At 35.5% G+C, this 18,969-nt stretch overlaps 1 protein-coding gene across 4 annotated transcripts in view; it reads right to left on the minus strand.

Moving 5' to 3' along the window:
• Positions 1 to 18,969, minus strand: part of CDH8 (cadherin 8) — a 244,333-nt gene that overhangs the window by 28,411 nt on the left and 196,953 nt on the right. For all 4 annotated transcript variants that reach the window (XR_012625090.1, XM_074839548.1, XM_074839549.1 and 1 more), the window contains one exon: positions 8,029 to 8,150. Coding sequence is in view for 3 of the 4 variants with exons in the window: in XM_074839548.1 (XP_074695649.1) it covers positions 8,029 to 8,150 (122 nt within the window). In the remaining variant the exon portion in view is untranslated. The remainder of the gene's footprint in view (positions 1 to 8,028; positions 8,151 to 18,969) is intronic.

Consider the following 18,969-nt stretch of genomic DNA (forward strand, 5'->3'; position numbering starts at 1 on the left):
AATGAGAAATATTGACCTTTCCCATGTCCATTGAATTCAATAACATTTTTGTCTTATGTAGTTATTTTTGTAATGCCTAAAGCAACTGACCAATAATGTCTTGGACAATTAAATTCAAATTAGGAATCACTACAAATTTAATTTTTTAGGAGTAGAGTAAAAAATGGAAACAGGGTTTGATTCTGTCCAAATTCATAGACTTATACTTTAAATTTTCAAAGCTTCACTAACAAAATGCTAATACCTAATATTTTATACTGGCTTTACCACAAGAGAAAGGACTATCAATCTGTATATGTTACATATATGATAGTAGTAAATATCCCATTATTTCTTCTATGTTCTTCAAGAGTCAAAGAAAGAATAAAATCTTACTACATAATCACAAGAAGCAACATCAAAACATAAATATTAGAAATTATGTATTTAAAAAGATGCTTGAGCAGGTATTGATATAGTTTGTAATTTATATAATACATAAAAATATATATACACATATAATACAAATATAATTTATAAGACAACCTAGGAAGGAATTTGAGACAATTGCCTAATCATATTCTGGATAGGTAAGTTTATCAAAAATCTACTGGAAAAAGTTTTAGATTGTTTAAATACCACATAAACAGATTTTTTTTTTTTTGATAACTGTATCTGCCAAGGTTGGCCTTGGTTTCAAACATATGTATTAGAAGAGATGGACAAAAAAAGGCCTAACATAGCTTTTGCTTAAAGAAGTAGGTTTCCAATTTAACAGCTGTATAATGGATCCTAGAGAGTTTCTCAGTGTGAAAAAATATAAACAGCTGAAAAATACATAAGCAGATGTTGTCTGTCCCACTGCAGAGATGGACCGATTTACAGATGTGGAACATTTTCAGCTATCTCTTTGCAGAAGTGCAAGGTACTAAACTATCCACATGCATCAAGCCCAGGGCTGCACTAGGTACTAGTAATTCTGCATCATGGGTAAGTGCAATCTAGAATGGAATCCCAAAACAAGTATCTTTAGACAGATATATTTTATGATTGTTCTATTTTTCAAACACTGCTAGAATGGGAAAGCAACAGGGGGGAAAGATAATGGCACAGGGGAATCTGGAAGGTCAACTGCACATAATAGGTGCAGTTTATCAGATGGTTATGCGATTTTATCTCTACTGGCTACATAACTGTTAATTCTTTCTACCATTATGTAAGAGAGTTGACTGTAAAAATTAACTTTACTGTCTCCAGGTTTTCAATTAATATACTGGAAAGCCCGTAGCCAAGAGCATCAGTAATATGAGTTTTCAGCTCACAGAGATTTCATGAAATAAATCTAGATTATAATCTAGATTGGAAATTTTCAAGAAACAGACATTGAGCATATTCTTTGCTTTTTTTTCTCCTCAGAGCTATAGATACCTCTTAATGTCCTACAGATTTCTTTCTTATACTTTCAGTTCTTTGCATCCATTCCCTGCACTGTATACCAAATCATTCTTTTTCTGCACCAAAAATTATATGTAAAAGACAGGCTTAGTGGAATACTACATTTGTTGTGTTACATGCACATATCAAGGAATTAAGAGTTAGTGTTCCCATAGCAACCTTATTTCTTTGTGCGTTTGCATTAAAATAAGCTCTTAAAAAAAAAGTGTAACCATATATACAGTAATACAAAGCTACTGTATCTTTTACTCCATAGGGGTGAGAAAAGTTCAGTAATTCTCATTACAACATTTTTATTGGTATGCTGATGAGCATACTTTATTGCTCTATGCTGTGTCATCACGTAACGGAACACTATTGAAGTAATTCTCCAGCTCTTCATTCGTGGTTCATAACGTGGTAGAGAATCTTCCAGGGCTGACCTGCCTTACCTATCACTACAAATGTTTTCCCTTTCCCAGTAATAACATGCATAATAAAAGTGTTCCATATAACAAAATTGGTCAGTACTAATAATAAAGAAAACAAGAACTGATTTTTTTCACTATGTAGTCATAAGCTCTACAGTGAAAGTTAGTAACCCTTTGCCTGTTCATTCTTGAAATTTCCAAAAGTCTTCCATGTAAAATTTCAACTTCGATGTTGTATTAAAAATTCATGCATATATTTGATTCTGTACATACATATAGTAGAAACATAGTAAATGAGCATATTTTGCTTAACAGGCAGCTCTGGACTGAAATTAGTAGTTAAGTATTCCACTAGGACAACTCGGCATTATAGTCTGCAGGCTTGTATTGCATTCCTACAAAGTCACATATGCCTGAAATAATATTTATAAAAGATTACCAATATAATGAATGATGTAGAAGGATAAATAGCAAAACAAAGTTCTCATTAATGTCATAACTATCTATGTGCAATTTTAATATATGATACTGTTTAAAAGTCTTTCCCTGCAATTCAACTTGTTAACCTAACTTAGAATGGTTATTTATTATTAGTAAACTATTCCTACTTTTCTTAAAACTGTTCTTCCAACACTGAAAAAACTTATGCAGTTACATGGGTGTTCATGGTTATTTCTGAATTACTCTGCACACTCATCATACTATAAGCAGTAGACACATCACACTCCAATTTTAACTTCGTCTTTTCAGCTAGAGCCAGCCCTTTACTGCTAGAACCTGCATTTTGCCATTTGAATGAGCTTTAACTCTTCACAGAGCTCTATCTGAAGATTTCTTCTATTAGAAAAAGCCAATTCTATTAGGAGAACTGAATAAAATAGACAATTTGTGAGAGACTGGAGGAACACTGTATTCAGTTTTATATTGCTCTAGTTTGAACAGTGGCTTGAGCACTAATACATTGTCTGCACTACCGAAGTGTTTGAAAATTTTGTATCTTTGTTTTGAGCAAACACTGGAAAAGTCTGGGTATGGACTGGGAAACAGTGAGTGAGGTACTTGTCTTACTCATCAATACAAATGTTCTGTTCTAGGAGTACAGGAAAATAATTTAGCTGGGCTGGAGAACAGTCAACTGTACAGCTATACCCAGCAAAACCATGAATGTTCTGGCTTTAGTAAGTGGAATTATGCAAACGAAAGGAATAATAGGGAAAGGCATGAGCTGGTTTATGGTTAGCTTAGAGGTACTGTAACAGCACATTCAAATCTTTTTTGTTTTTTTGTTTGTTTGTTTGTTTGTTTTTTTCCTGAAACTGACAACCCATTTCTGGCAACTTTCTGTTGTTTGTAAAAATGTGCAAGAAGCACATAAATATGTGCATGGACAAATACATTTTCTCCTCCTTTCCCTTTCCTCTCCTACTAGCTGTAGTACCTCTCCTGTTAGAGGTAGGTTAAAGCAAAGAAAATGCATCTGACAATGTTATACATCAACAGTTTTTAATACATTCCATCACATCACCACCAGCTGCACTTGCCACTTGCAATTATATTAGAACTCAAAATAGAACACTTAGAAACTGAACTGGAATAGATGGTTCAATATATTTAGGGGCTGCAAATAAGGTTTCATAAAAGGTTCAAATGTGATCTCCCTTATGGTAATTCAAATTTGATTTAAACTTAGATTTAAGTTGAACTGCAAATGTAAATAGATTGAAATACCATAACACAACTGCATCTTTCCTGCAAATGTAACATCCAAGTTTAAACTTCAGAGAACTATCCAAATAAGGCTTTTGTTACTATGTAAAAGAGTTGTGTCTTTCTCAAATTAGCTATATCATAGCTGAGACATATTTAATTTTTTGAATTCTACATCTTGACTGATTAATATTTCTTCTAAAATTTAAATATATAATAATAAGCATAACAAAAATCAATCATGTAGTGTAGATACTAAAATCTTCACAGGAACAGATAATTTTTGAATGATGACTTAAATTTAGAATCCAAACTTGGTGATTATTCTGGACTGGTTACTGTTCCAATAATGTTATTTGTTTAAAACTCAGAATAAATTGCAGGATCAGTGCCACCTCATCCATACTGGCAGCTAAATATTTAATAACCATCTGTAAAGTTCACACAAGGTTTCATGCTCAAGAGTGACATCTGCCATCAGATCAAGAATGTAAGAGATGGTAAGATGAAGAATATCATGGTTTAATGAAAGTTCTCCATAAGTGTTTAAACAAAAGCCTCTTTTACTAGGTGACTCTTAATCACCCCATTTATTGTTTTATTCCAAAATGAAATGGAAACATTTTTGCCATCTCTTCAACCACCTGAAATTTGATAGCAATACCTAGATAAACATATTCAGAAAACACTGTGCAACACAGATTTCTGATTTCAGGGAAGCTTACTGAGCCCTGGATAAAGGTATACCCATTAGAATTTAATATATCCTAGAAAACTTAACTACTCAGCATCTGAAATCCACCCCGAGTTAAACAGAAATCCACTCTGAGCTAGAAGAACTTAAATACCAAGAGTAACATAACTGTCTGCCCATAAGGACACATTTCAATAATTTGCTTTTCAGTGGTTAGAGAGAATTCTCATTTCTTAAATGACACATTTTTGTCACCTTTAAAATAAACAAAAAGGGGTGCTAGAAGTCAATTCATCTTCTGTAACAATCCAGTCTTGGCAGAGGTAGGTTGTCATATAGTACTATATAGGTTGTCTCTTGCAGAGCAACAACACTGAAAAGGCAGAGGTTCTCAACACTTCCTTCACCTCTGTCTTTACCAGCACTGTTGGGCCCCAGGCCTTGGGAACAAAAATCCAGGTCAATGAAAACACAGACCCACTGTCACTGAAGGAAGATTTTGTATGTGAACTATTACAGGAGCTTGACTCCTACAAATCTGTGGGCTCTGACATTATCTACTCAAGGGTGTTAAGAGAGCTGGCTGATGTCGCTGTGAGGCTGCCCTCCATAATCTTTGAGAAGTCATGGAGATCGGGAGACATTGCAGAAGACTGGAAGAAGGTTAACATCACCCCCATCTACAAGAGGGGCTTAAAGGAGGATCCAGGAAATTATGGACACATCAGTATTACTTCAATCCCTGGGAAAGTTACGGAACGAATCCTCCTGGTGCCTATCACAAGTCAAATGAAGCACATGATCGGGGAAAGCCAGCACGGATTCACCAAGGGCAAATGGTGCCTGATAGCCTTCTACCACAAAATAACCTGCTTGGTTAATGTGGGGTGAGTGGTGAATATTGTCTACCTGGATTTCTCCATGACACTTGATATGGTTTCCCACAGCCTTCTAGAGAAACTGATACATTACGGTCTAGACAAATGGTCTGTGTAGTGGGTGGGGAACTGGCTGACAGGCCACATGCAGAGGGTGGTGAGAAATAGCTCCTTTTCAAACTGGCAACCTGTCACAAGTGGGGTCCCCCAGGGATCAATATTGGGCCCAATGCTGTTTAATGTCTTCATAAGTGATCTGGATGATGGTATCAAGTGTACCCTGATGATGTTTGCTGATGATAGCAAACTGAGTGGGGAAGTGGACACTTCGGGAGGGAGAACCACCCTGCAGGAAGACCTGTATGGGCTGGCAGAGTGGGCTAACATGAACCTTGTGAAGTTCAACAAGGACAAGTGTAAGGTCTTGCACCTGGAAAAACATAACCCATGAGTGCAGCACAGACCAGGATCTACCTTGTCTGGAGAGCAGCTCTGTGGGAAGGGACCTGGGGGTCCTGGTGAACCAGCAGCTCATCATGAGTGACCAGTGAGCTGCAGCAGCAAAGAAAGCCAACAGGATGCTGGGCTGCACCAACAAGGGCATCAACTGCAGAGATAAAGAAGTCATCACCCCACTCTACTCAGCACTCGTCAGGCCATGCCTGGAATACTGTGTTCAGTTTTGGTCCCCGCTATACAGAAGAGATGTGGACAGGCTGGAGAGGGTCCAGAGGAGGGCCACAAAGATGATCAAAGGACTGGGAAGTCTGTCATGTGAGGACAGGCTGAGAGAATTGGGTTTGTTCAGCCTTGAGAATAGAAGGCTTAGGGGAGACCTTATCACCATGTGTCCTGGTTTTGGCTGGGATAGAACAGTGCTGTGTTTTGGATTCAGTATGGGATTTGATATGAGAAGAATGTTGATAATGTACTGATGTTTTTAGCTGTTGCTAAGAAATTAAGAACTTTTCAACTTTCCATGTACTGCTAGTGCACGGGTACACAAGAAGCTGGGAGGGAGCACAGCCAAAACAATTGGCCAATGGAATATTCCGTATCTTATAATGTCATGCTCAGTATATAGATAAGGGTTGATTAGGAAGCTCCCTTTAGCTTCCAGGATTGTGGTTTCAGGTCTCTCTTCTTTGGGATCTGGGTACAGGCTGGGGATCGGTCAGTGGGTGGTAAGCAATCACACCGTGCATTACTCGTTTGTATTTTCTATTATTACTATTATTATCATCATTATTATTTTAATTTTATTTCAATTATTAAATTGTTTTTATCTCAACCTACGAGTCTCTTTATGCTTACCTCTCCAACTTCCTCCCCCATTCCCCAGGGGTGGGGGAGAGTGAGTGAGTGGCCGCATCATGTTTGGCTGCTACCTGGGTTTAAACCATGACACCATGTTCCAGTATTTAAAGGGTGGCTGCAAAGAAGATGGAGACTCCCTTTTTACAAGGAGTCACATGGAAAAGACGAGGGGTAATGGGTACAAGTTACTCCTGGGAGATTCCAATTGGACACAAGAGGACAATTTTTCACAATAACTATCAGCCACTGGAATAATCTCCCCAGGGAAGTGGTGGATTCCCAAACTTTGGACACTTTTAAGATTCAGCTGGACAGGGTGCTGGGCCAGCTTGTCTAGACCGTGCTTTTGCCAAGAAAGGTTGGACCAGATGATCCTTGATGTCCCTTCCAACCTGGTATTCTATGATTCTGTGATTTAATACTAATAAAACAAAATAATTGCTAACTCTATTGTCAGGTAAACTTCATTGGAGAATACTGAATTCAATGCCTAACACTCACAGGAATAGTTGGATTAAGAAGACTCGTGTCATGCAGTCAGCTGCTGTTTATTTAAACAAAATGTCACAATCTAGAAATAAATTAGAAAGTTAAAAACAGTGAATTGTTGTAATATACAGTGTTTCTCAAGCTGGACAAAAGTTAAATCTCATTTACACCGCATTACTTTCTAAAAGTCTGTACATTTTCTTGAATCTTTATTTTGTCATTTATGTGGCATATGAGATATTCTTCCCTATTTCTGTACATTTGTCCTTCAAAATAGATGCCTTTTAAGAAATCTGTTTCATTTTCTTTGAAAAAGTCTATACAGGTTAAATCTTACTTCTGATATCTTTCTATGTTTATTTCACCTTGTAGAGTGTTGTGTAAATTCCTTTGGCAACCCTTTTATTTCATTAAATCAAGAAGGAAATAACCTCTTAAGTCTTGTGGGTTTGTTTTTGGTTTCTGGTTGTTTGGGTTTTTTTGTGAAATATAATGAAAACTTGCACTCCACTTCTCCAACGCTCCATCCCTCTTTAGATACTTTAACTGCAGTTACAATTTCCTTCCCTTTCCATCAAGTTCTTGTTTGCTTTCTTGTTTTTTCCCAATTGTCATAAAAATGTGAGTAAGAACTAAATAGATTGCGATTATAACTGAGACATGGGTAAGGGGAAATGGTTTTATTGTTACAAGTGTTTCTTCTAAGCTGTGCCTGTGCCCAGCTGCAATATAGTTCAATAACTGCACTGGAATTCAGGTTGGATTATACTTTTGCCTATTAACACACATGAACCTATGAACTGATGAGCTCCATCAGAGTGGAAACAGCGGGAGCATAAAGACACTCAGCATTTTTTCTGGATATTGTCCCAAGATACCTACCTTTAATTTAAAACCTATACTTTAAAAAATATGTACAACCATATATAGAAAGATGTACCACAGAATATAATCATAGGTTTATCTTCAATGAATGTTAACAGTTGTTAGCATGAACACATAGGCGCATATTTTGGGAATAAAGAGAAGATGATAGGGAGAAACTGCATCCTATTCTCACACACCAAAGTACACAACATAAAAACACGGAGATACTTACTTGTCCAGGCTTTCCATTCTCACATAAAAAGGCTTCATGCTCTGATGCAAACTCAGGAGCGTTGTCATTTACATCAAGAACTTTGATAGCAACAGGCACCCGGGACACTTGACTGTGGTTCCCTAAAAAAAGAAATCAAAGCATAAAAGGTAAACATATTTAATTTGGGACTGATGCATAAATGCTTACATAGTAACCATACTCTTCCTGTCTTATGTCCTTGCTTAATTGGGTTGTGTTATCTGCAATGGATCTTAGAGTTGGAGCATGAGATAAAGAATGATGCCCAGTATTTTATGGTTGAAAAGAATAAATAGATCCCCATTGCAAACAGCATTTGTTGGAGATTAGCTCAATGAAGACCTTTCTCGGACTAAATTGGTAAGATTTTTCTTTGATGAAGTTTGTATTGTTTTATTGATACATGGAAAAGGGAAGGCTGTAAACAACATAGATTTATTTCTTTGTTTATCTTTGGCAGAGCACAGAGCATTTTACTCTATTAGTTTTTCTGACTGCACATCTATTATTTCTTCATTACAACTACGAATAATGTGGAGACCCACATTGTGAGAAAGATAGATGGTAGATTGACATAGGCAAAACTAGATAGTACTCTGGACTATTAAAGCACTTGATTCATCTGCCACTGACCAAAAATATGACCTCTGAATTTCTTTCTTCACCAAAATAAAGCCTCATTATTTATAATATAGAAGTATTTTGCATAAAAGTGTTTATCACTGTAAAGAGTAGAATAACTTTGTTAAGCTGTAAGGAAAGAAAAGCTAAACCAACAGTTCACATTCTACTTTGAATAGATTTCACATTCAGGTTCTAGTGTCTTTCCTTCAATTTAGTATAGTTAATTAAGAGGCTATTTATAAATATTTTAGATTATTTTTCCCAAAGATCAAAAACATGAATTCAGTTTGAATAGAGGTGACCAGATGATCTGAAGAATTTAAAAAACTGTTCTATAGCACACGCATACTTCTACAAGTAACTCAATACTACTTTAAAAATCCATTTCTTAGTGAGTATTATTTTACAACCATAGTATTTTATCTTGTTTATATCAACAATTTGAAGAACTGCACACTGTGTGATTTAAATTCTGGGTCTGACCTGTAATTGAACTATCTGCTTTTGCCTAAAGTATTACTGCAGGCAAGAAAGCTGCTACCGATCAACTCACTCACAGTTGTTGTGACAGCTTAGCAGTGTCCAAAGCTGTCATCGGTCCGTGTGGGTTCTGTTCTCTGGCAATACAGACCTGGCTTAGGGGGAGGCAGGACAGAAGTTCCTATTGCCTGGTATTCAATGTACCTCTCATAACAAATGTCTACAAAGGAGAAGTACATCAGGCTCTACCAGTGGGCAGGTAGCAACTGGTGGCAGCCCTACAAGTGGTAGAGACTATTAAAGGAAGAATCACTATATACACATTTTTTGTGGTTTCCACCGAAGTTAATTGTGTTGTGACCTACTCAAACCCTACGTCTTGCATCCTTTTTTTTTTTTTTCCCTTGTATGCTAAAGACAGTCATAGTTTTTGAGGCTCCACCTATAAATGTGTAAATTTCAATTGCTCTACTAGCAGTTATTTTGAAATAGCATAAAAATAACTATTTCAAAAGACACAAAACTAGGCTATCACCAAATGTACTAGTGCTGTAAACAAAGGCTTTGTTTGCCGGATAGCCTGAAATATTAAAATTCTACCTGTATAGGATATGGAAGATTACAAGACATCAGACTTTAAATGCTTCCCATTTGAAGGAGTCAAAAGTTTTAGTTCAGAAAGAAACATGTTCCAAAAGAGAAAGAAATCCCCACCAAAATATTCTAAGACTAATATTTATGTCCATCTTGCATCGTATGATATTACTTATTAACAGGTGTGGTGAACACTTACGCCATGGAATAATAATGTATTTGAAATAAAATAAATGCTAATATGCAAACCATGAATCCCAAACATTTTAAAGACTTTTTTTTATCTTAACTTGATAAAAATACAGACAATGAATCTTGAGCTTATCAGAATTCTCAGCACTAGTGTCATATTTAAACACTAAAGATTTACTTTTATCTAAATTAATGAAATGATGGCAGTTCAAATTTTAAAGACATTACAGAGAAAAGTAATTAATTAGATAAGCTTCTAAAGAAATTATTCATGTCCCTTGTGACTGCCCCCAAAATGTTTGTCTTTCATCAGAAATACAAACATCAAATTTAAAGATATTATAATTATAAACTTGATGAGAATTCATTAAAAAAATTAATTTACTAAACACAAGAGAGACCCAACTGGTTTGGAAATCTCCAAACATGGGGATATCCACTGCCTACTAGGGTTCTTGTGACTATGGTGAAATTTATTGTTAAGAGAGAGAAAGAAATGGAGAGAGAATTTAATCTACTGCTTGTACTGCCCACCACACTGAATATGTTGCATTATTTTGTCTTTGCAAACTTTCAGTGAAATTTCACTTTATGCTAAGTGTTTTCCCTGTAAATAAAAATCACCTTAAGCATACCTATTCAAACAAATTAATGAATTCTCACTAAGCAAATCCAGATTTCACTCATGAATCAAAACACTGTCAAGATAAAAAAGTTTCATCTGTTCATTTTCATACTTCTAATGCCTGCAAACTGTACCCAGATGATGTCCCTCTCAAGTTTAAATCCATCTCTGTTAGCAATGCCCAATATCCTTGAACTAAAAGTAGAAAGTGATTGAAGTGGATCCACTCTGATCCACAGAATGCATAAACTGTTAGGTTTTCATGGGCAACTGTCCTTCATGCAGTTGGCCTTCATACTGATTAGTATTCAATGATCAGCACTGTTCCTCATTTGTATGAATGGAGAGTCAGTTCTTTCTAAACCAGTGACAAAACTGAGTTTTAATTACTGGAGGGATTTTGTCTGGTTTGGTTTTTTTCCCAGTGAATCACCCAGTCAACAGAATTAAGGGAGACTGAGTCTTCTTGCATGCACCAGGTAGACAGTAAGACTGATTGCTTAAGTGCCAATCAATTATTTTATGCAAAATCATAAAGATGTGTAAAGTTAGAGACTCTCTCTCTCTAAGGAACTAACCGAATTTGTAAAAGCTGCAGCACCTGTATTTACTGTGATGCACGGTTTAAAAAGAGCTACTTTGAATCTTGCAATACAAGTATATCATTAGGACTGTCCCTTGAGGAGCAATGGCTTGGTTTGAAAATTTAGCACACACTGAGGTGCAAGATTAAAAAATATTGAGAAAATTTCCACTAGTCTAGTTTAGAAGAGTTTTTCAGAGTAAGGCTGCACAGAAGGACTTAGTTTTTAATCTTAAATACATTCAATTGGTCATCCGTGGACACCACTGCCACAGCACAGCATGTAGCTGTAAGAAACACATGTGCAAATTGTGTACATAATTTCCTACAAGTACAGCTCTTTTATGTCTCTAATGAATTCTCAATTACTGCCCACAGTTCTAAGATCCAGTAGCCTGCTATAGCTGAGCACAGCACACACACAAAGAAAGGAACATCTAAACAGATCTAAAGAAAAGATGACTCAATGTAAAAATAACTAGTGGAACTTAACAGTGATAATAAATAAATTTCCAAAAATGGAAAGTCCAGCTGAGTTCAGAAATGCATATTGAAAGGTTACCAAGAATTATAAGTACCTAAAAAGCTCTTCTGCTTTTCTCCCAGTTCTCAAGACTCTGTTGGAACAATAAACGCTTGAAATGCACACCTTGATAGTACTCATTTTTGAGCAATATACTGATTGAAATTTACTCAGGATTAAAAAAGGCTGCAAAGTTTGACACAAAAATTAAGAGGCAAATGAGATAATCAAAGTAAAATTTTAAAAATTCCATTATCAAGCCATTTAGTGTCTCCAAACCTGAACTTAAGGAGCCATGCTAGTTCTTATTGTGATCAACATATTTCTTCTTTCCTGGAGAGCCCCTAAATATCTGAGATGCATGTGTATCATTGGAAATCTGTGATGCAAAGCACTAAGCACTGTTAACGTTGTACTGCATGCAGAAAGTAATACTAGGAGTAACTAGAGCTTATAAATCAAATTTTTGGTCTTGTGACATAACTAACAGAACATAATGCAGCTATTCAACTCCCAGAAACACTTAAACACTTCATAAACATGCTTAAAATACTTCAACACTGTCTCTCCTTAACAGATGCATATACAAATGGCCTTAAGGAGCAGTGGTCTTTAAGAAAGAGAATTATTTGCTGCACAAAATAAAGTTCATTTGCTGAACCCAAAGAAATCCAGTTTCATCCAGTTTTCCTTTATTTAATTAAATCATCCAAAATCACTTCAAGGTTCTCTTTAAAAAGTCATAAGCTGTCTTGCATTTTAACTAAAATTAAGTACCTGAATAGAAAGTAGACTCCTAGAAAATAACACATCTTTTATTATTATTATCATCACCACATGGCTTGGAAATGGCTATTTCATGCCTCTCCGATTCAGTGAAATTTCTACTATAATACTATTTTAAAATTAGAAGTAAAGGAAGTCCTAGTTCTAACAGAAATCAAAACAAAACCTGAATCACTGACTTAATAAAAACAACAGTACTTGCTTTAATCCCTTATATTTCAAACTTACTAAGTTGTATTTTAAAAGATCCATTCCAAATGACTTTATCAAGGTTTTATCTGATGACTTTACTAAGATAATGTACATGGAGGACAAGTTTATTTCTCCTGTTAGGGTTTATATTTTTGTTTTCTTTGTGCAATCCTTTACCTATATAATACCACAGCTTATAACAATTTTTTGTCATATTAAACTACCACATCTAACTTCAGGAATCCTAAGTAACAGAGATGCTATTGTGAAACTGAAATTTTATTTATGTTGAAGTTTAGCTATAGAAATCACATACTATAACAAATGCTGTGTTCATTTGTCTGAAGTGTTGTGTAATGATCTGATTCGAGAGAGACTGAGTGCCTGAAACTGACTCGGAAATTGCCAGTAATTGGCAATATTTCTGTTAAAAATAACAGAACATAAGCTATTTCTGAATTAGGATAAAATTCAAGCAACCAAACAAAAAAACCCAAACAGGATTGGTCATCATGAAGATTTAGATCCCCCCTGAAACTCTTGCATTTTTAAAGGATGAGAAAATACTAAGAGTTGTGGATTTTTTATAAAATGATATAAACATATCAGCGCATAGCAGAAAGGCTTCTGTACAAGTTGCTAAGACAAGAAACAAACACTGCTTCAAAATTAATGTTCCATTTATGTTTATTTCAGCACACTGGAGCATATTAGAGAAGTACAGATTGCGGCGAGTCTCTGCATGTACATGTGTGTGGGAGGGAGGCAGAAAGAAAAAGATGTGAAACATATTTCTCGAGTTTGTTCCTTAAGTCATTCTCTGGGAGAAAAATAATAATGGAGTTGAAAAGTTTTGTCTCCTTTCAGTAGATCACTCGGTTTATTTTATTATGGTCTCCAGAAGAAAGATGAACAAGTCAAGAGCAAAGCTATGTTATGTTCTATTTTTATTTCCTCACTGACAAGACTGTCACAAGTTTAACCAAAGACTTGCTCAACATCTTCCACCTCCTTCGTTTTTGTCCACTTTTCTATCTCTCATTGCCATGAAAAAGATGTCAGACTCTTGCAAAACAAGTGCTTCCACAGGTGTGGACAAATGCAAAAGAACCATACGTACCCCCTTACCAGGTGGAGTGCAAGGAGTGTATTTCATCTGCATATCCTGGAAGGGAGGATGAGGGGGAGGGGAAACTGAGGACAGACTACATTTTCAAGTCCTTGACTTCAAAGCTGAATTTGTATTTAAGAGGTTTCCAAAGTTCAGCAACTCCATCTGTAAAGAGGTGACTAGGATAGACCACCTACACCTAACTTTAATGAATGTATAAAATGTATAGCTTGGGCCTGAAAGACAGATTATACTTCCAGGTCACTGATAGTACCAAAACAAAAAAGAAAGATAAAATTTCTGTGATGGATGCACAAGCCATGCCAGATGATGTTAATTAAATAAAGTCATAGTCTTCAGGCCCTGTTCAGACAAACTTTATGCTCACTTTCTTTTTTTTTTTTTTTCGCATTAGTGCATGTAAGACATAAAAATTGTTTAATATAGGGCAGAACCAGTAAGAATTTTGAATAAATTACCTAAAATTTGCAGAAAAATGAAACATGCCTGCAAAAAGACCAAATAGATCATTTTTCTATCAGTGACGTTCCACCTAACCCTGCACTGAGTTCTTTGCTTGCCATTGTAGTAGCAAATTAATGTAAATAGACTATGTTGGTATGCGTTTTTCCCTTTCACTCCAAGGCCTGATTCAGCTTCAGCTGAAGTTAGTCAGATCTCTTCTACTCTGGAAGTTTAACCTAGTCCTTGTCCTTAATATTACATTATCTATTTCCTACATTTAAAATAATTTAAGATTTAAAATGTAAATATAATTTAAATTAAAACAGGGACTTCAACAGGGCACTTTGCTAACTTCAAAGTATCCACACTTATTTATAGAACTTAATAACCAAACTATATTTTAAAAAAGTTAGTATATTCCTTTCATACAGATACAATACATATTGATGGAATCAGCCCTCATTTTGCTTATCTGAGGGCAGGCTATAATTTGACATTCAAATGCAACCTCTTTGTTATTTTTCATACCATTAAGCTGTGCAGTTATTCAGCAGTCTAACAAATAGTCACTCTGTAATTACCTCTGATACTCTGTGAATTGAAAGATCCATTTGCAAAACTGGAAAATGTTTGTAATTTGTAATGAAGTATCATATTTTGTTTGGTGTATATGCATGATACTGCCTTGTCTGAATGCACAGACAGATCAAAAGAGCTTGGAAAGGCAAAACTAGATTGGAAAAGCAAAACATCCCCTCAAATATAGTTTACAGCTGTGAAGAGGGTCTCTTCTACCATAACCCTGGTTATAAGGGAAGATCAAAAGACACTGTTCAGTTTAAATTTAGCCATGCACAATAGGAGAGAAGAAGTTATCCACTGCTGTGTGATTGAGAACCAGGGGCAACAGTAAGCGAGCTGTAATTTTGTCCTTGAGGGAGCAGAGGGTGATGAAACTAATTCATGCCCACCTTCGAGCTGGAGGGGAATGGGAAACATAGGCACCACCCCTCATTCCACCCTCCCAAAAACCAACAACCCAGAAACTCAAGGGTTTCTGGTTATTATAAATCACTTTGAATGGCAGTCTCCCTTTAATCACAATGTTTATGTTTTGAAAAATCCACCTTAGTGTCACCACTTCCTATTCATTTTCATGGACTCCTAAAAGAAAATGCTAGAAGATCTAGCAGATACTAGATGTACTAGGTAACACATGAGTGCTCATTACTTGTAACCTACATATTGCATAAGACAGTGATCGGAATGCACAGGATATGCACTAGGAGGGAAAAGGTGGAATATTAAAGTACGGGGAACAAAGGGATGGGATGAGGCTTGGAAAGAGTTAGAAGGGGCATCCTATTGTCAGAAACAATAGCACCTTTTCAATATTTGAGTAGCAATTACGGGTACTTGTCTCTTGTCAGAAGCTCTGGATGCAAACAGCATGTCCTTAGAGACTGTTCCTCTGCAAATCTAATTTTGACCACAGTGAGCTTCATATTCATAGTGACACATAATCAAGATATATGTGACACATCAATATGAGTAAACAAATACATAATTCAAAATAAATTATTAGTATAGCTACTTGAGCGGGTTGTATTGGAAGCTGCTATAGTCATGTCAGGTTTATGACAATGAAAACAATTTTGTTTTATTCACAGATCCTAACTAAATCCTTAAGGTAAAAAAAATAAAAAACCCTACACCACCAACATCCTTCCACCCACACATCTATCCAGACACCAAATCGAAACAAATGCTGGCAGAAAACAACCTGTATTTCTGATACAGTACTGTGTTACTGAGCTTTATTTGTCTCTAACGAGGATGCAAGTCAGAATGTAGTTTGCAGTTATGTCACTTTCAGGAAATGAACTGTGTTACCTATTTCAGTGGTGAATTGTTACAAGTGCAAAACCTAAAAATATGGTTTAAGTTTCAGCAACTATTAGCAGTGGACTTATAAGCTATAAAAAAAGGCAAGCTAGAAATATTTGAAGTTATACAGTTACATTTTTTGCCTTTAATCAATGCAAATCAGAAAAAAAAACAGGAAAAAATTATACCTAACTTCAAGAATAAGCAACAGCAAAACAGCATTTGTAATCTCTGGAATCATCTGCAACTAAGAAGCACTGTTCTACAGACCCATCATTTTATCAGAAGTCAAAGTCCACTAAAAGCTTTTGAAAAAAGTTTTTTCCACTTCCTTGTGGCAGCTACCAAAAAGAAGAAAAAAAGAGTTAGGAAAACAGGGAATTGCATCTTTCTGTTACCTTTACTATACACAATAGCAATAATAACAGTGTGATGAAATGCTACTGGATCTTTACTTCTTGTTGATCACAGCACCACAAACCTAATTAGGATTTCAGATTTTCTGAGGCAGTGTAATGCCTTAATTGTGAGGAAGTAACAGGTATTAATTTCTAAATATAACAATGAGAAAAAAATTCTAGAAAATAATATGGTGCTATTAAGTGACAAAAAGTGCCTGACAAAATAGACCAGTGAACAGGCAGGAAGAAAACTGATTGAAGAAAAGTGTTAAGACACAACAAATGTACCAGGGCATGATTTGCTGGTGTGTTGCTCAATTCCAGCTTAATCAAGGGAGTTGTGCTAGCATAAAACAGTCAGGAATCTGGCCCACACTTTAGAGCAATTATATTGTTAATATGCTAATACAGCATGCATATTAAAATGTTATAAAATATTGACTTAGATATGCAAGGTCTTATTATCAATTATAATTATCTATGAAATTTTATAATGACTAGCAGCAATAATAATAACAATAAGCAGACTGATTGAGGACATGATGTCTGGAATATTTTGATTTTTTTAAATTTTGAATGATTTCATGATTGAAGTGAAATAATTAATAGCTCAAATGAAATCCATCCCTTACTGATAGACAAAACACCAAAATGCTTTAATAGAAGTTTTTATTAAACAATAATTTATTACAGAAGTATTTAAATGTCACTATTTTTAGAGCTCATACAAAACACCAAAATGCTTTAATAGAAGTTTTTATTAAACAATAATTTATTATAGAAGTATTTAAATGTCACTATTTTTAGAGCTTATATTCCTTTCTGGGACTGATTTTCTTAACAGTGCAATTTAGTTACTCTTATGATTCTTTCACAGATAAAATATTGCTGGATATGCTGTATTTGAAAATCAGGTTCTAGGACTTTAGCATCAAACCATTCTTACTTGCATACCTTCAGCAATAAGATCTCCCTAGCATATCAGTATGTACCTTTAAAAAATCCTCTCCTCTGTTTTTCAGCCAGAAAATACTGCCATACTTTGCTATCCAGCAACTTTACTAGAAGCTCAAAGCATGCTTCTCTGAGTAGTCTTTATTCTAGAAGGAAATGTGCTTAAAGATTGACTAAAACGATACTCAGTTACAAACCTCTACCCTGACCCACTCTCATGCTTCAGCCTTACAAAAAAAAAACAGTAGAGATTTTAGTCACATTCTGTTTAGAAGTAGATGAATTCAGCTTACCAAACTAGATGAATACTAGACAGTATTTTTAAGATTAATCATATTTTCTTCAGAAATTCTAATTCAATGTTCAAAGTGCAGATGGCCAATTGTTACTTGTCCAGTTTAACAATGCACTCATTTTGCTAATATAATATGTATACTGACAGTTTAACCATGCCTCCAGTTTTCTCAAAATAATTAACAAACATACTTCATGTGAATTAGTCAAGTACATTTTTACTAATGACCCTTATATTTCTTACTTGAATCCTTATCTGTTCTGTGCCCTTAAAAGCCTTATTCCCTTTCTAAAACACCAGTCAGTATCCTAACCTTTTGTGTTTTAAGCTTTGAACACTGTTCTCAATTCCAGTATGCTTTTGTGAAATCAACATTTGCAAATCTAGAACTAAGATGTCTAGCCTGGCTTTACGAGAGAAAAAAGAAGATCGACTCTTCATGCAAATCTCTCTCCTTTTCCTTGCCATAATTATGTTTATTACCTCCTCTGACTTTTATTTTGCACTGAATTACTCAGATGCTTTATTCACAGTTGCCTTACATGCTTTCCTCTGAAATCAGAGGTTGCTAACTTCTATTCAGCATTCCATACCTGAATTTTAATGTTTGCTCCTGAACTACTGAAACTATTTTTTATAGAAACTGTTTCGCAAGTACACTCCATTCCCATTCATATTTCCTCATAATATGGCTACTCCCACGCTATTATCCATGTGGATCACCTCTCCTGCTATTCTTGAGCTGTGAAAAACACTAATGGGGAAGTCTGTGGTATGTCTGAATGCACTTTCATAGCTGAGAACTGCAAACTAGCTTTATGTGATATACCAGCCCTCCACTAACTGATGGCAAATGCTCTGTGACCCGCTAGAATCAATGCAGTTTTGTGTAACCCTGTATATGCGCAAATGAATAAAAACTACCTTACTAAGTCCTGTGTTTCTGTGCAAAAATGACGGATTATCTTGTTTGAGTTCCACTAAGCCAGAGGAAAAAGGGTCAAGTGAAGAAGGTTAATGTTCCTGAGCTTCTCCTGTTTAAACCTCCATAAAGGCTTTTTCCTTCTCTTTCTAAAACTTACTGAAATTTACTCAGCCCTAAATTAGAGGTAATTATATGATGCACCAAAGTAACTCCCTAAAATGTTAGAATTATTGCCAATAATGCCTATAGTCCTTTTTACAATAAAAGGCTAAATAAAATTAAA

Source organism: Strix aluco, chromosome 14 (assembly GCF_031877795.1).
Source record: "Strix aluco isolate bStrAlu1 chromosome 14, bStrAlu1.hap1, whole genome shotgun sequence".
Taxonomy (NCBI): Eukaryota; Metazoa; Chordata; class Aves; order Strigiformes; family Strigidae; genus Strix; species Strix aluco.